Below are 12905 nucleotides of genomic sequence, written 5' to 3' on the forward strand. Positions count from 1 at the left end.
TTTTTTACAATGTACTTTATGATAGAAAATGAAGAAATAAAAGATGGTTTTCATCATGTTTAAGAGGTTTTTTAATAATCTTTCCTTATCATAAAAGTCAAAAACTATGTAAATTTGTTTGTACGTAAGAGTGACATCACATTGGGCAACATAAAAATCATTGCCAACAATCAAAAAGGATACATATACATTTACGATCAAAATCCATCATGATAAACCAGGGACATTACTCATAGATCCAGGCAACGTGACTGTGGTAATCTTCTTATATTTGTTATCCATGGCCTCCTTTTAAAACTATGCTAAATTATGCCTGAAGGGCCCTTCTGTGTTGTAGCTTCACAGACTGTTACACTGCCCAGAGCCTCCCCCCACCCCCTTCCACTGAGTGCTGAAACTTTCTCTGCTGGTGCAAGATTACTGCAGGCAGAGGGAGGGGGAAAGTGCTGAGGAAGGAGGTGGGGAGAGTTAGATATTGAAACAGCCTGTGAATCTATAGCCGGGAGAGGCTCTCGTAATGCCCCCAGAGCCCTCTGACTCATTAGCATAATTTAAAAGTTGATTGTAGAAGGAAGGAGGCCATGGATAACAAATAGAAGGTGCCTGAATCTATGAGTAAGTGTCCCTGGTTTATCATGATGGATTTTAAGGTAGATTTCCTTTAAGGCAAAAGGGGATCACGACAATCTGAATCATGTTTCAATCCTCTTACAGGTGGGCAGTCACACCTACGTGAGGGTAACAGTTTTTAGCATTGCCCCCTTTATGATACTCTGATTGTCAGTCGGTAACATTTAGCAGGTTCTAACCAAAAAAAGCTGATAAAAAGCCCCAAATTCTTCATATCCAAGTATTTAAAAATAACTTTTATTAGTAATCCATAAAAAGTTGAGTAAATAATGAATTTATACACTACACGACGGGCGAATCTACTTTGCTTTTATTATTGTGTGTAAACTTCACTATTTACTCAACTTTTTATGGACTATTAAAAGTTATTTTTTAATACTTAGATATGGAGAATTTGGGGCTTTTTATCAGCTTTTTTGGTTGGATCTGTGCTTAAACTGCCAAGTATTTATCCTCTACTGAGAATATTCAGCAGGTTCTGTAACTATATGTGGTCCAGTAGAACCCTTTTTAGCTGTATTTCTGTAAAACGTATCAACACACGATACACAAAGTTCAAAAACTTTTCAAAAACATGGGGGCACATTTACTTAGGGTCACTTTCGTCAGATTGTTCATGGTTTTCGTGATTTGCGCAGCTTTGACAGGTATTTAACTGGGGATTATCTCGCATGCAATGTTCTTTTGGCGCAGCTGCGCTAGGTTTCATGCGACAGAAATTGAGGGACGTGCTGACTGATTCGGACTGAGCGCGGGATTTAAGATTCAAATTGTGTTGCAAGACAATGCACTTACATGCACCGGAAATAAGGTGAACCCCGGTGGACCTGAGCGGGGAAGTGACACATGCAGGATATCGGGTGCACGATCTCAGTGAATGGCGGCAGAGAGCATGATCGTCGGACAATGCACTTTCGTGAACTCCACAGGACGGGTAAGTAAATGTGACCCATAATGTTTGCAGATAAATGCAAAGAATTGGTGACCAATATGGTTGTAATCTTTAATAATCTCCACAGCATATGACAGACGCTCCGGCCACAGCTTTCTGTTCTGTTTCTAAAGTTTAAGACCACAAAAGTTTGCAAAACTGCTTAGATGTATTATCCAGCGGGGAGGTCAGGCGAATGTGAATGAGGAACTGTCAGGGTCACGTATTTGTCACTGAACTCGCCTGACTACAGGAGACATCAGCCTTTACTGGTGACTTGTTGAAGCTTCTTTTCAATCAGGTGAGTGTTTTTCCCCCCAGGTATTACATAGGAGCAGGTCCATCATGGCAATCACAAAGGGTCAGGTTTGTCAAAAAGTTGAGAGGTGCTGGAAGAGTATCAAAAAAAATGGCTACAATACTGGAAACATATACAGGCGGTCCCTTACTTAAGAACACTCGACTTACATATGACCCCTAGTTACAAACGGACCACTGGATATTGGTAATTTATTGTACTTTAGTCCTAGGCTACAATGATCAGCTGTAACAGTTATCACAGGCGTCTGTAGTGAAGATTTATTATTAGTCCTGGTCATATGACAGCCCAATACAATGATAAAATATACAGTTCTGACTTATGACTTACATACAAATTAAACTTAAGAACAAACCTACAGACCCTATCTTGTATGTAACCCGGGGACTGCCTGTACAGGTTTCTCTAGTCCCCTTAATGTAGATCTGTACAACGCTGGACTGTAAGGATGACTATTCATGGGACACATTTGTAGGGTGTAATTTCTGCAACAAAATCTATTGATCACATTACATTCCAGATTCTATTGTAATTATTCCAGGAGAAATTCCAGCTTTTTTTCTGCAACAGAATCTGTGCTGCAGGTCAATTTCTGTCCAAAAAACTTCAGCAGCATCAGGATAACATTTGGAAAATGTACTTTATTTTCCTTCCACTGCTAATTTTTTTTTTAAAGGTAACACATGCAGCTTTTCTGTGCACAGACACTAATATGCAGCTGTATTACAGCTCCCTGATATTGAGCAGACATAACCCTAGTCGCTAGTCCCTCTGTATTTTATTATTTAGGTCTAGCTCAAGGATTTCGCATTAGAAGAATATAGACGGTACTTTTCTTACTCCTACTACTGCCATATAAAGTAAAGCCAAGATAAAAGTGTACAGGCGGACACCTGACTTACAGACAACCCATAGTTACAGACAGACCCCTCTGACCTCTGGTGAAGCTTTCTGAATGCTTTACTATAGTCCTAGACTGCAATGATCAGGTGTCTCACCCTTGTTAATAATCCTTGGTCCCATTACAGCAAAAAATGTTTAAACTCCAATTGTAACTGGGGCCAAAATTTTTTTGGTCTGGATCGACAATTATAAAATATACAGTTTCGACTTACAACAATTCAACTTAAGAACAAACCTCCGGATTCTATCCTGTACGTAACCCGGGGACTGCCTGTATAGTGTTACTACCTAATGACCTAAAGAATGGTATGAAATGTAAATGTAATATACTGTAGGTTCAATGCTCTGAGATAGATTCTGTTATAACCAGCAGCCCCCTCCCCTTATCCCTTTAGTAAACCATTGGCGAGCTTCATTGATCAGCTAACTATGTAACAATCACTTCATTGTCCTTTTCTCCCGTCATAATATTGATGGGTTTTTTGTTCAATGGAGACTTCAATGAATTTTCTCTCCCTTAAATCCAATGGATCTGTAATTTTATTAACTTAATGTTTTTGCAGACGTTATTCTCCATTTATTTCAATATGGGAAAGGTACTTACTGATAGCTACCTACCTGCCCATAGAGATAAAGCTAGATTTTATTAATCACCTCTTTATTGATTCCTTGTACCTCTTCTACAAACCCTGTCCCCATTTAGATATCCCCAGCATCATCCCTCTGCTTGTCCCTTACAGTAGGTACAAGGCTCCAGACCATGTGAGGAGGACGCCTTGGGTCTTTGCGATACTATGAACCCTGCAGGCTGCACCCCGCCAATCTCTTGCACCTGATTGCTATATAAAGTACCTTGTCCCACAGGAAAGTGACTGAGCAAAAAAGTTCCTAGTTTGTCAGATCCTGGAAGTTGTGTTTCTGGTATTTCGACATCAGCTTGTTTTACTTGACTATAAACTTATTTCATCCTGCCTTGACCCTTTACCTTTACACCAGAATGTACAAACTTTGCCTGACCCGACCTCGGCTTGTCCGTTGACCACACCTTTTCCGGTCCCTTAGTTGTCACACCTACACACCTTGACCAACCAGTGCCAGCTGTGACTGAATGGAGATTATTCTAAGAAGTTTCAATATGATGATTTCCTGGCATCTAAGTCCGGACTTTTCATCAATGGGTGGAAACCAAAAGACCCCTAACACAGAGTCCTTATTAGTCCTAAACATTCACTAATACACTTTACAGCAAAATGAACAAAATAAACTCTGTCTGTCCTGACCTTGGATTGTCCACTGACCAATCCTTTGCCTTCTACTTTGGTGCCAGGCAATGGCATCTTTCATCACATGTGGGTTAGATGCCTCTGAATAGAAACTATTCCAAAGACTAGAGGTCTGGTGGCTTCCCTATACCAAAGCCCAGATCTCCATATAGGGGTTAGAGGGTGAAAATCAGAGGACCACTTAGACAACATCATTAGAAGTAGCCCTATGTCAAATCCATTCAGGGGCACAGTGAAACCACATTTCCTTTACAAGAGAATGATTGAACTCTGTCTTCCACTGACCATGCCTTTACCTGCCACTTTGGTGCCATATTTTAACCCATTTTGGTTAGTTGTGACTGAATGGAGACTATTACAGAGACAATAGATTTGGTGGTTTCCCTGCAAGTAAGCCCAGATCTTCATACAGTTGTTAATGGGTGAAAAACAGGCAACTTCTTTGACAATATCCTCGAGAGATTACCCCCAAGTAAAAGCCATTTGGGTCCATACTCACTGAGGTATAGAAAATAATGTAACAGCATAATGGAAACCCCCTGGTAATCTTTATTTTCTGCATCTATCTGGTTTTTGACCCACATTTGGACACACTTGTTATCTCAGCACTATTCTTACATTTATTGCTATCTCCCAAGAGATGACATCCCATGACATCCCATGACTCACCGATACTTTAGTTGTGCAATGTCTTATCTCGTCATAATACTTTACATCAAAAGTCCATACTCTGGCCAGAGTGCCTATGGGTATAACTGGTTCTGTTTTTCTGCCCCTGAGTGTGTAAATTCGGACTGTGTCATGTTAATGTTTCTGGTGCTTGTACTTCTATGTTGTAGTCTTGGTCCCTTCATGCCAACTTGAGGAGAAAAGGGGTATCTATTGCCTCTCTGAGTAACAAAGTAATAGAGATAGAACCCCCCCTCCCCCCGGTCCCATGGAAGATAAAATAAGTACTCTCTTTACCAGGCCAACTAGCCAAGCTTTCTAATGTAATAACACTATGTTGGATCCATGAAAGATTCCAAAAAGTTGGATATTTTTGTAACGTGTTTTGTCAAGGTCCCGCGGTGGTTGCGGAGGCTTTTGCAGCAGAAATGGGATGCTAAGATTGGGTCCTCCTTGAACACAGAGAAAGGAATATTTAATGAAATATTCATCCAATCGTAATAGATTATAGTTATAACATGACGTTGCCATAATGTGTTATCACTGGAAAATAGAAAAATAAAATACCTCCAGGCACTGAGACCATAGGGGGGGCATGTACAAGTCTTTGGCCACTATTTAAAATAAAATTGTGCAATTGTAAAGCCTGAGAAAAAAAAAAGATTTCCGGACTAGACGTCCACATAGAGCTGCTCAGCTAAGAGCTCCAGTATGTTGATCACACCCATCCATGAATTAATGGATAACTAACATAATGGGCTGGGACACTATCAGATCTCCGGATTCATATACTGTCATTTCCTTAACGTTGTCCCTACCTATCTCCTCGCCCGGCCTCTCTCAGGGCTCAGCTTTTGAACCTTGGCTTTGATTCACCAATAGATGGCTTTCTTCTTCTGAGTCAACGTCCAAAGGCACACGTCTGTGGATTACCCTTAACCTATGCCTCTTTCTCCAGGACCTCTTCCATGAGGTGGTTTAAGATGTGGACGCTCAAAGACTTTCTCATTCTGCTATGCTGTATCCAGGTAATATATAACTTTTTTAAAAGTATTATATGTGTGTTTGTTGCTACAGCACCTGCTGTCATTTTATTCCTTTTTAGTGAAGAATAGACTTTGAGCCTTATGTGTCTTTTATGATCATGGTTGTATCTGAAAGAAGGACTATCTCACATGGCTTCCTCTGATCCTGTACATGACCTACTATGAGCTTTTATCATCCAGTCCAAAATCCTTATTATACCATCCTAATTTTATATACAGGACTAAAGTTTTAGAATTGTTTTGGAAAATTTATGTCAGTCGAGGAAACTTTTTTGGTTCCAGCAAAACAACATGTAAACTACTATAACTAAACTACTAAGAAGTGTTAGGTAGAGCAATGCCATAATAGGAAGAACATACAATTTATTAATCACAATTAGGAAAAAAATATGGGGAAGGCAGTATAATAATTGTATCTATACCTAGTATGACTTTTGGGCTCCCTTCCCCACCCACACAAGCCCCAAACTGTATAATTCACCAGTGTCTAATTTTTTTATGGGTTGAGTAACACATTGGGGCACATTTACGTACCCGCTCCTGTTGTGATCCCGCGGTGCATTGTCCGACGAGGATTCGGGTCTGCCACGATTCACTAAGATCATGCGGCCATGTTCCTGCATCCGCCGCTTCCGCGCTGAGGTCCACCGGAGTTCACCTTCTTCTTCCTGGTGCATGTGAGTGCTTGTTATTTTGACACAAATCCTTTTTAAATTCCGTGGTTTGTCCGAATCCGTTGGGTTGTCCAACGGCCCTCCCCCCCTGATTTCTGTAGCGTGCAAGCCGGCGCCGATACGCCAAAATCCAACTACGGGGCAATTTGGCGCAAAATGGAAATCGCCGGAAAACCCGACGAAAATGCGTCCGACGGACCCTTAGTAAAGGAGCCCCATTATCTTTAATCCAATGGTCAATGTGGTTACGGCAATACCAAATTTATTACGTTTTAGGATTTTTTTGTAAAAAATTAAAAAGAAAAAAAAAATCTGGTACCACCATGTTCTGACACTCGTAATTAGTTATATTTGCTATGGAACATTGTGTATTTTACTATTGATGCTATATATTTTAGTATATATGAGTTTTTGATAATTTTTATTACTTTTTTGGGAAGCAAAATGACAATTCGATTTTTTGGTCTTCACTGCAGATGTATGTATTTTTTTTAGATTTTCAGATGTGACATCTGTGTCTATTTGTAAAATGTGGAAAGACAAATGGGGACTTTAATACTTTTTCGATTAAAATAAATTGCTGAAGATTTCTAAATTACACACATTATAGGTTCTGTAGGTTTGCTCTTAAGTTGAATTTATTTGTAAGTCGGAACTGTATATTTTATCGTTGTAACCACAGCCAATATTTTTTTGGTCTCTGTGACAATTGGATTTAAAAAATGTGGGATTGTCATAAGAAACAGGAATAACAATAAAGCTTCATTACAGACACCTGTGATAACTGTTACAGCTGATTATTGTAGCCGTGGGATAAAGTACAGTAAATTACCAACATCCAGAGGTCTGTTTGTAACTAGGGGTTGTCTGTAAGTCGGGTGTTCTTAAGTAGGGGACCGTCTGTATAGTCCCCTCTGGGGATTTGGATCTGGGATCAGTGGCTTGTGTGTACCATAGATTATGTTAAAGCTCAAAAATGCAAAAATATGACAGATAGGGCAGGGTTTAGGGGATCACTAGCCCCAAATCAAATAGAGAAGGGGTGGGGGACTGTAGGGGGGATTTTATTTAATTTTCAAAGGATGCAGAAGGAGGCCTCTCTTTTTTGGGCGGTAACTAAAGGAGGTGGGGTACCGGCTTGCAGAGCCCGCCCATGGTTTTAAAAGCATTGGGGGCACGTGGAGGGGTCCTCTCTCCTTCTGCCTGGACCAAGCGGCGAGAAGTCACAACAATTTAATGGTCCTTGTCGTTCAATATCGGTTTATTTTGGGGGCATGGCAAATCCCCGGGCCAAGAGCCTCGGTTTTTATGGTGTTGGTCTACAGGTCCCTACAGTCTGAATGTTACCTCTATAGCTACGCCACTCATGAAACCTCTTTGAGACATCCCATAATTGCAGGAGGGGAGTATGTGGACAACATGTTGTAGCATAAAAACTTTAGATCATTATTGGTCTTTTCCAATGTTCAGAGTTGTTGGTGAGGTGAAATTTGATAAGTCGGAAGCAAAATTATAATCAATCTAACAATATTCTTGACCCCAATGGAAGATCGATGACAGGGACAATCTTATATGTTTTTTGCTGTTTTGGGAGAAGGGACATTTAGTTTCTTAGATTCTGGGGCTTCTGGACAACTTACACCTTAAGACTTAGAAGAGAAAATGGTTAAATGGAGGGACTGATTACTTAAAATATCATACATTTTTAAAAATAATTTTATGTTGCATATATGTATAATGTGTGACCATTGTATTATATAAAATGAAGAAAAAAAACAACTTCGCTGAAAGGAAGCCATATTGATTGTCACTGTCAGTTTTCGTAGACTAAGGCCTCATTTCCACTACCGTGTGCTCCCCCGAACTGGAGTGAGAACAAAGTTGATGAGCGCCTGACTTGGTCACAATGCGGTGATGCACCTTGTGCACATTGAGCAGGAACCATAGAGGTCTGTGGGGGCGATGATCTGGTCGCAAATCATGTGACTAGATTACTGCCCCCAGCATGGCCATGTGAACGAGGCCGCAAAAGGTGCGGACGATAGTTGAGTCATTTATTGATGGTGGTTTTCTATTGCTCAACTATTTTCATTCAATGAACATTGACTACATCAATGGTGACAACACAGAAACAAATCATCCGTTAGGTACTTTTTTTTGTTGTTGTGGCACATTGTCTGGCAATAATTGGTTAATACTTTTGAAGTAAAAAACATTAAAACATTAAAAGAAATCTACCACTGAAATCTAGTATGATAAACCAAGGATAAGCTCTTAGATCCAGACGCTGTCTTCTTTTTATTGTTATCCACAGCTTCTTCCTTATAAAATCAGCTTTTGAAATTATGCTAATGAGTATGAAAGGCTACTGGGGTGGTTCTCAGAGCCCCTATGTGCTGCAGCTTCACAGACTGTTACACTGTGCAATGAGCATTTCCCCCTCCCACTGTGTGCTGGAATTTCCAGCTGCAGTGATATTACATCAGGTAGAGGGAGGGGGATTGCTATGAGAGTAGAGAGGGGAAGCAGGCTCATTAGCATAATTTTTACAGTTTATTTTAGAAGGAAGGAGGCCATGGATGTTGCCTAGATCTATGAGATACAAGCAGCAAACATTCCTTTGTTCGTGCCACATTTCAGCACATGCTCATGTACCGGAGGCCTTAAAGGGTCCTGGGTTTTGAATCCTCGGGGTAGAGCTTTGAGTGGTTTAAGGAAAACATCACTCAGTCTGGAGGACCGGCATTGCACAAGCTATCAGTGATATGAATGGACACTGTGTAATGCTTTTTTTCTCCTTTGGTGGCGCTGCTGGAAATGTAAACACTTAGTAAGAAAACGGTGCAATAATAGTATCCAAAACAATAGTATCCATAGTATCCATATACAATAGTATCCAAAACCAACCACTCCTTCCCCTTACCCCTTAGTCGTTGCTAATAGAGATGAACATACCTGGAGGTCAGGCTCAGCGTTCGGACATATTGGATATAGATTGGCACAACTCTATGACCCTAGCATGGCTATGATTGGATAGGGGGTGTCCCGAACTCGAACGCCAAACTTACCTTTAACGTTGCTTCTTTACTCTTCTTTTTTACTCTTTCAGGACCTATTCTGCAACCCCCCCCCCCCCCCCCAAAAAAATATTATTACTACAGATTATTTATGTTCTTTAGCTTCTGCAGTAACTCATTGAGAAGCGTTTAAGATTTGTGGACAATAAATGACTGACTAGAGCTCCTCCCTCTTCATTACGAAGAGGTTCTGCAGCATCTGGGATTTGTCTTATAAGGAATTACATCCCCCCATATACCTAGAGCGTACTTGTTGAAACTAGAATATTAATTTACAACCGGGAGAACCTTGTTGTTTTATCTGTAAAAAATTCACGGCGAGCGATGGGTAAACAGAGCATTAAAACTTTTACAGCCTGACACTACTATGAGAGAGGAGGGAAGATGTGTTGCCTTGATACCGGGCCTTAGACTTTGAACCGTACACCTCTACAGATCTGTCTAAGGAAGGGGAGGCTGCAATAAATTGGTCATAGCCATCGCTGAGCTGCTGCAAACCTGACAGGGCAATAAAAACATTTTATATCATGGATAATAAACCCAAGTGGCGCTCACATTGGAGGAGGAACACGGGAGATATTTGCTCAACAATAATTCTCTGTTATGTTACTATGGTGAAGGGGAGTTTTGGATATTGGAAATGGCTCCAGGAAGAGGTCTAGGTGATTCAGGGCAACAAAAGGCTTCTAGTCAGCATGTAGGCCTCAACTCTCCATGAAGCACTTGCTTTATATTTCTCTGTAGGCAGCGGCGTAACTTGAAGTTACTGGACCCCAGGCCCCCAACTATAATGTATTATTTATAGTACTAGTCTTCTCATGTAGGAAAGATACACCATATGGGCCCTCTAGGCCTCATGGGCCCGGTTGCAACCACACCCTCTGCACCCCCTCAAGTTGAAGTTTTTGAAGCCATAACAGGTGTGAACTCAAAAAGAATTAGTAGTAGCACCTGTCCTTTATCTTACTTTATGATTCACACCTGGTTTTAACTTCATAAATTTCAACAACGCCTGAAAGAAAACAGCCAGAAACGGCAAAAGCCCAACCCACCCGTAGCACCGAAAACGTCTGCCATGCCTTGTTGGAGATAACACTGAGGTATGACTCATCTGTGTAGGGTGCCAGTTTGGGTGGGGCACCAGCACGATGTGTGTCTGACGATACCCACAATCCACCAGTAATTACGAGCCGTTACATTCATTTTCTCAGTCCTTTAAATACAAATTTGCTTTTAAAAGTTGCAATGGGTCTACATCAACAAATCAGCCAATACCGTTTTTTTGTATCGTTGCAGCATATCATCTGGCAATAATTGATTATTACTTTTGCAGGAAAAACATTAATATTGAAGCATTTTTGAAAATATTCTTCTGGCTTATTATATTCATTCTTTCCTCAATCATCCATAGCAAATTAATCATATTATTGTGTTTTTTTTAAAAATCTTTTTAAAATTACAATATATTGATTGTCATTTTTAGCTGGTGACAGGTTCCAGTAGCCCATGCTATGCTGATTTTAAAAATGCCTTTGTCAGCATTCTGAATCATTTCAGTATTTTATAAAACTTTATTTCACATTACCTGGTTTCCTTCCAGCAGTCCCTGTGTCAGTGTTCTCTTCTAAACACTCATCCAGCTCCCACTTCCTACCATGTGCATTGAGCAGGTAGGATGGTCGAGGAGAGGAAGAATGCATGAGGAGAATGTGATGCAGGCACACACGAGCTGCTGGCAGGGACCCAGGTAATGTGAAATACAGTTTTAGAAAGTAGTGTAAATATTCAGAATGCTGACAAAGCCAATTTTAAAATCAGCATAGCATAGGCTATTGGAACCAGCTAAAAACTACTTTCCTAGTGACAGGTTCTTTTTAAGGTAATATGTATTAGGCCTCCCGCACACAACTTCATATGGCAGTTATGAGTTCCTCAATATGGAGTATATAATAAAAAAGTTTGTGTGCAGCTCACCCACTCGTCACGCTTCTTTGGAACGGTTCACATCGGGAAGTTGTATTCAACCACGTATGGCTAGCACGTGTGGGAGTGCATCGCGTTCAGCCGCTTGGACTGCGAACGAAATTCTTGAGTTTCAAAAAGATGGGAAGACGCGGCACATCCTCATAAAATGTTGAAGCTTTATTGGGGATTCCTTAAAACATCACAGGTAGTAGTGAAATCGCCTACGCGTTTCGAGCACGACCGTGCTCTTAGTCATGGCATATACTTCATTACAACAGTAAAATATTTAAAACCATAAACCACCAATCACTGTGAAGGGGGTGTGTGCACATACGTAGGAGTTGACGTCACCGGAGGTGTGAACTTCCTGCGGTGGTGCCGCACGTGTGAGCTTCCTAGATGTCAGCATAACAAAAATAGGAAGAAATGAAGACTCACGTGACGAGTGACATCACCGGAGGTGTGAACCTCCTGCTGCGGCGTCACACGTATGTGATATCCCTAAATAACAACAAAATAACAAAATAGCAACATTTGTAAATGTACACGTTAATCAAAACCTGGGAGATATCCGTCACTGGTATAAAACGGAGAAAAGATATACTAATGTCACAGAATGTAATATTGTAGTGTCTGCCGCGGAACATATAGGAGTGTATGGAGAGCAGAAAAAAGAAAGGTAAGTAGAAATAATGAATAATAAATGTTCTAATAGAGAAATGAGAGATCTGATCTCAAATTCAAACCTCCGGGAGCCCTGGTGCCCAACTTAAAGATCCAGAAAGCCTCTCGTTTCAAGAGGATTTTATGTCTGTCACCCCCTCTCTTGCCCTTATGTACTTTTTCAAGACCGAAAAAACGAAAAGGTGAGACATCCCCTGTATGACTAATGGCAAAATGCCTGGATGCTCCCGACATGTTACTTTCAATATTTTTGGAACAATCCCGGAGGTGTTCAGCAATTCGTGTTTTCAACTTCCTAGTGGTGCATCCTACATAGGACACATCACATGTTTCGCATCTGATAATATAGACTACAAATTTAGAGTCACAATTAATGAACGTTTTTATGTTGTAAGGTCTATCATCACTATTGAGTGTCAAAGATGTTATCTGTTTAGCATATGAGCATATATTACATCTTGTGGATCCACAACGGTGGAAACCTTTCGTGCTCAGCCAAGTATTACTGTTGTTACTGTTGGCATAATTTTGGAAAAGGCTAGGAGATAATTTGGTGCCTAAGGTGGGGCCTTTCTTGGATACAAAATTGCAACCATTTTTGAGTATGGTATTAAGTCTGTCATCTTGGCATAAAATAGATAAATTGTTTTTTAGAATATTTACAATATGGGGAAAATCCACACTATATTGGGTGGAGAAGGTGACTCTAGGGTTATGGGCCTTA

The 12905-nt window shown here is 40.5% G+C and overlaps 1 protein-coding gene across 1 annotated transcript in view; it reads left to right on the forward strand.

Moving 5' to 3' along the window:
• The first annotated feature begins 5533 nt into the window (after positions 1-5533).
• CDH17 (cadherin 17) overlaps positions 5534-12905 on the forward strand; it is a 52311-nt gene continuing 44939 nt past the window's right edge. The window contains exon 1 of the mRNA XM_072151433.1: positions 5534-5763. Coding sequence (XP_072007534.1) covers positions 5704-5763 — 60 coding nt within the window. The 5' untranslated portion in view covers positions 5534-5703. The remainder of the gene's footprint in view (positions 5764-12905) is intronic.

Source organism: Engystomops pustulosus, chromosome 5 (assembly GCF_040894005.1).
Source record: "Engystomops pustulosus chromosome 5, aEngPut4.maternal, whole genome shotgun sequence".
In the NCBI taxonomy this organism is placed as follows: Eukaryota; Metazoa; Chordata; class Amphibia; order Anura; family Leptodactylidae; genus Engystomops; species Engystomops pustulosus.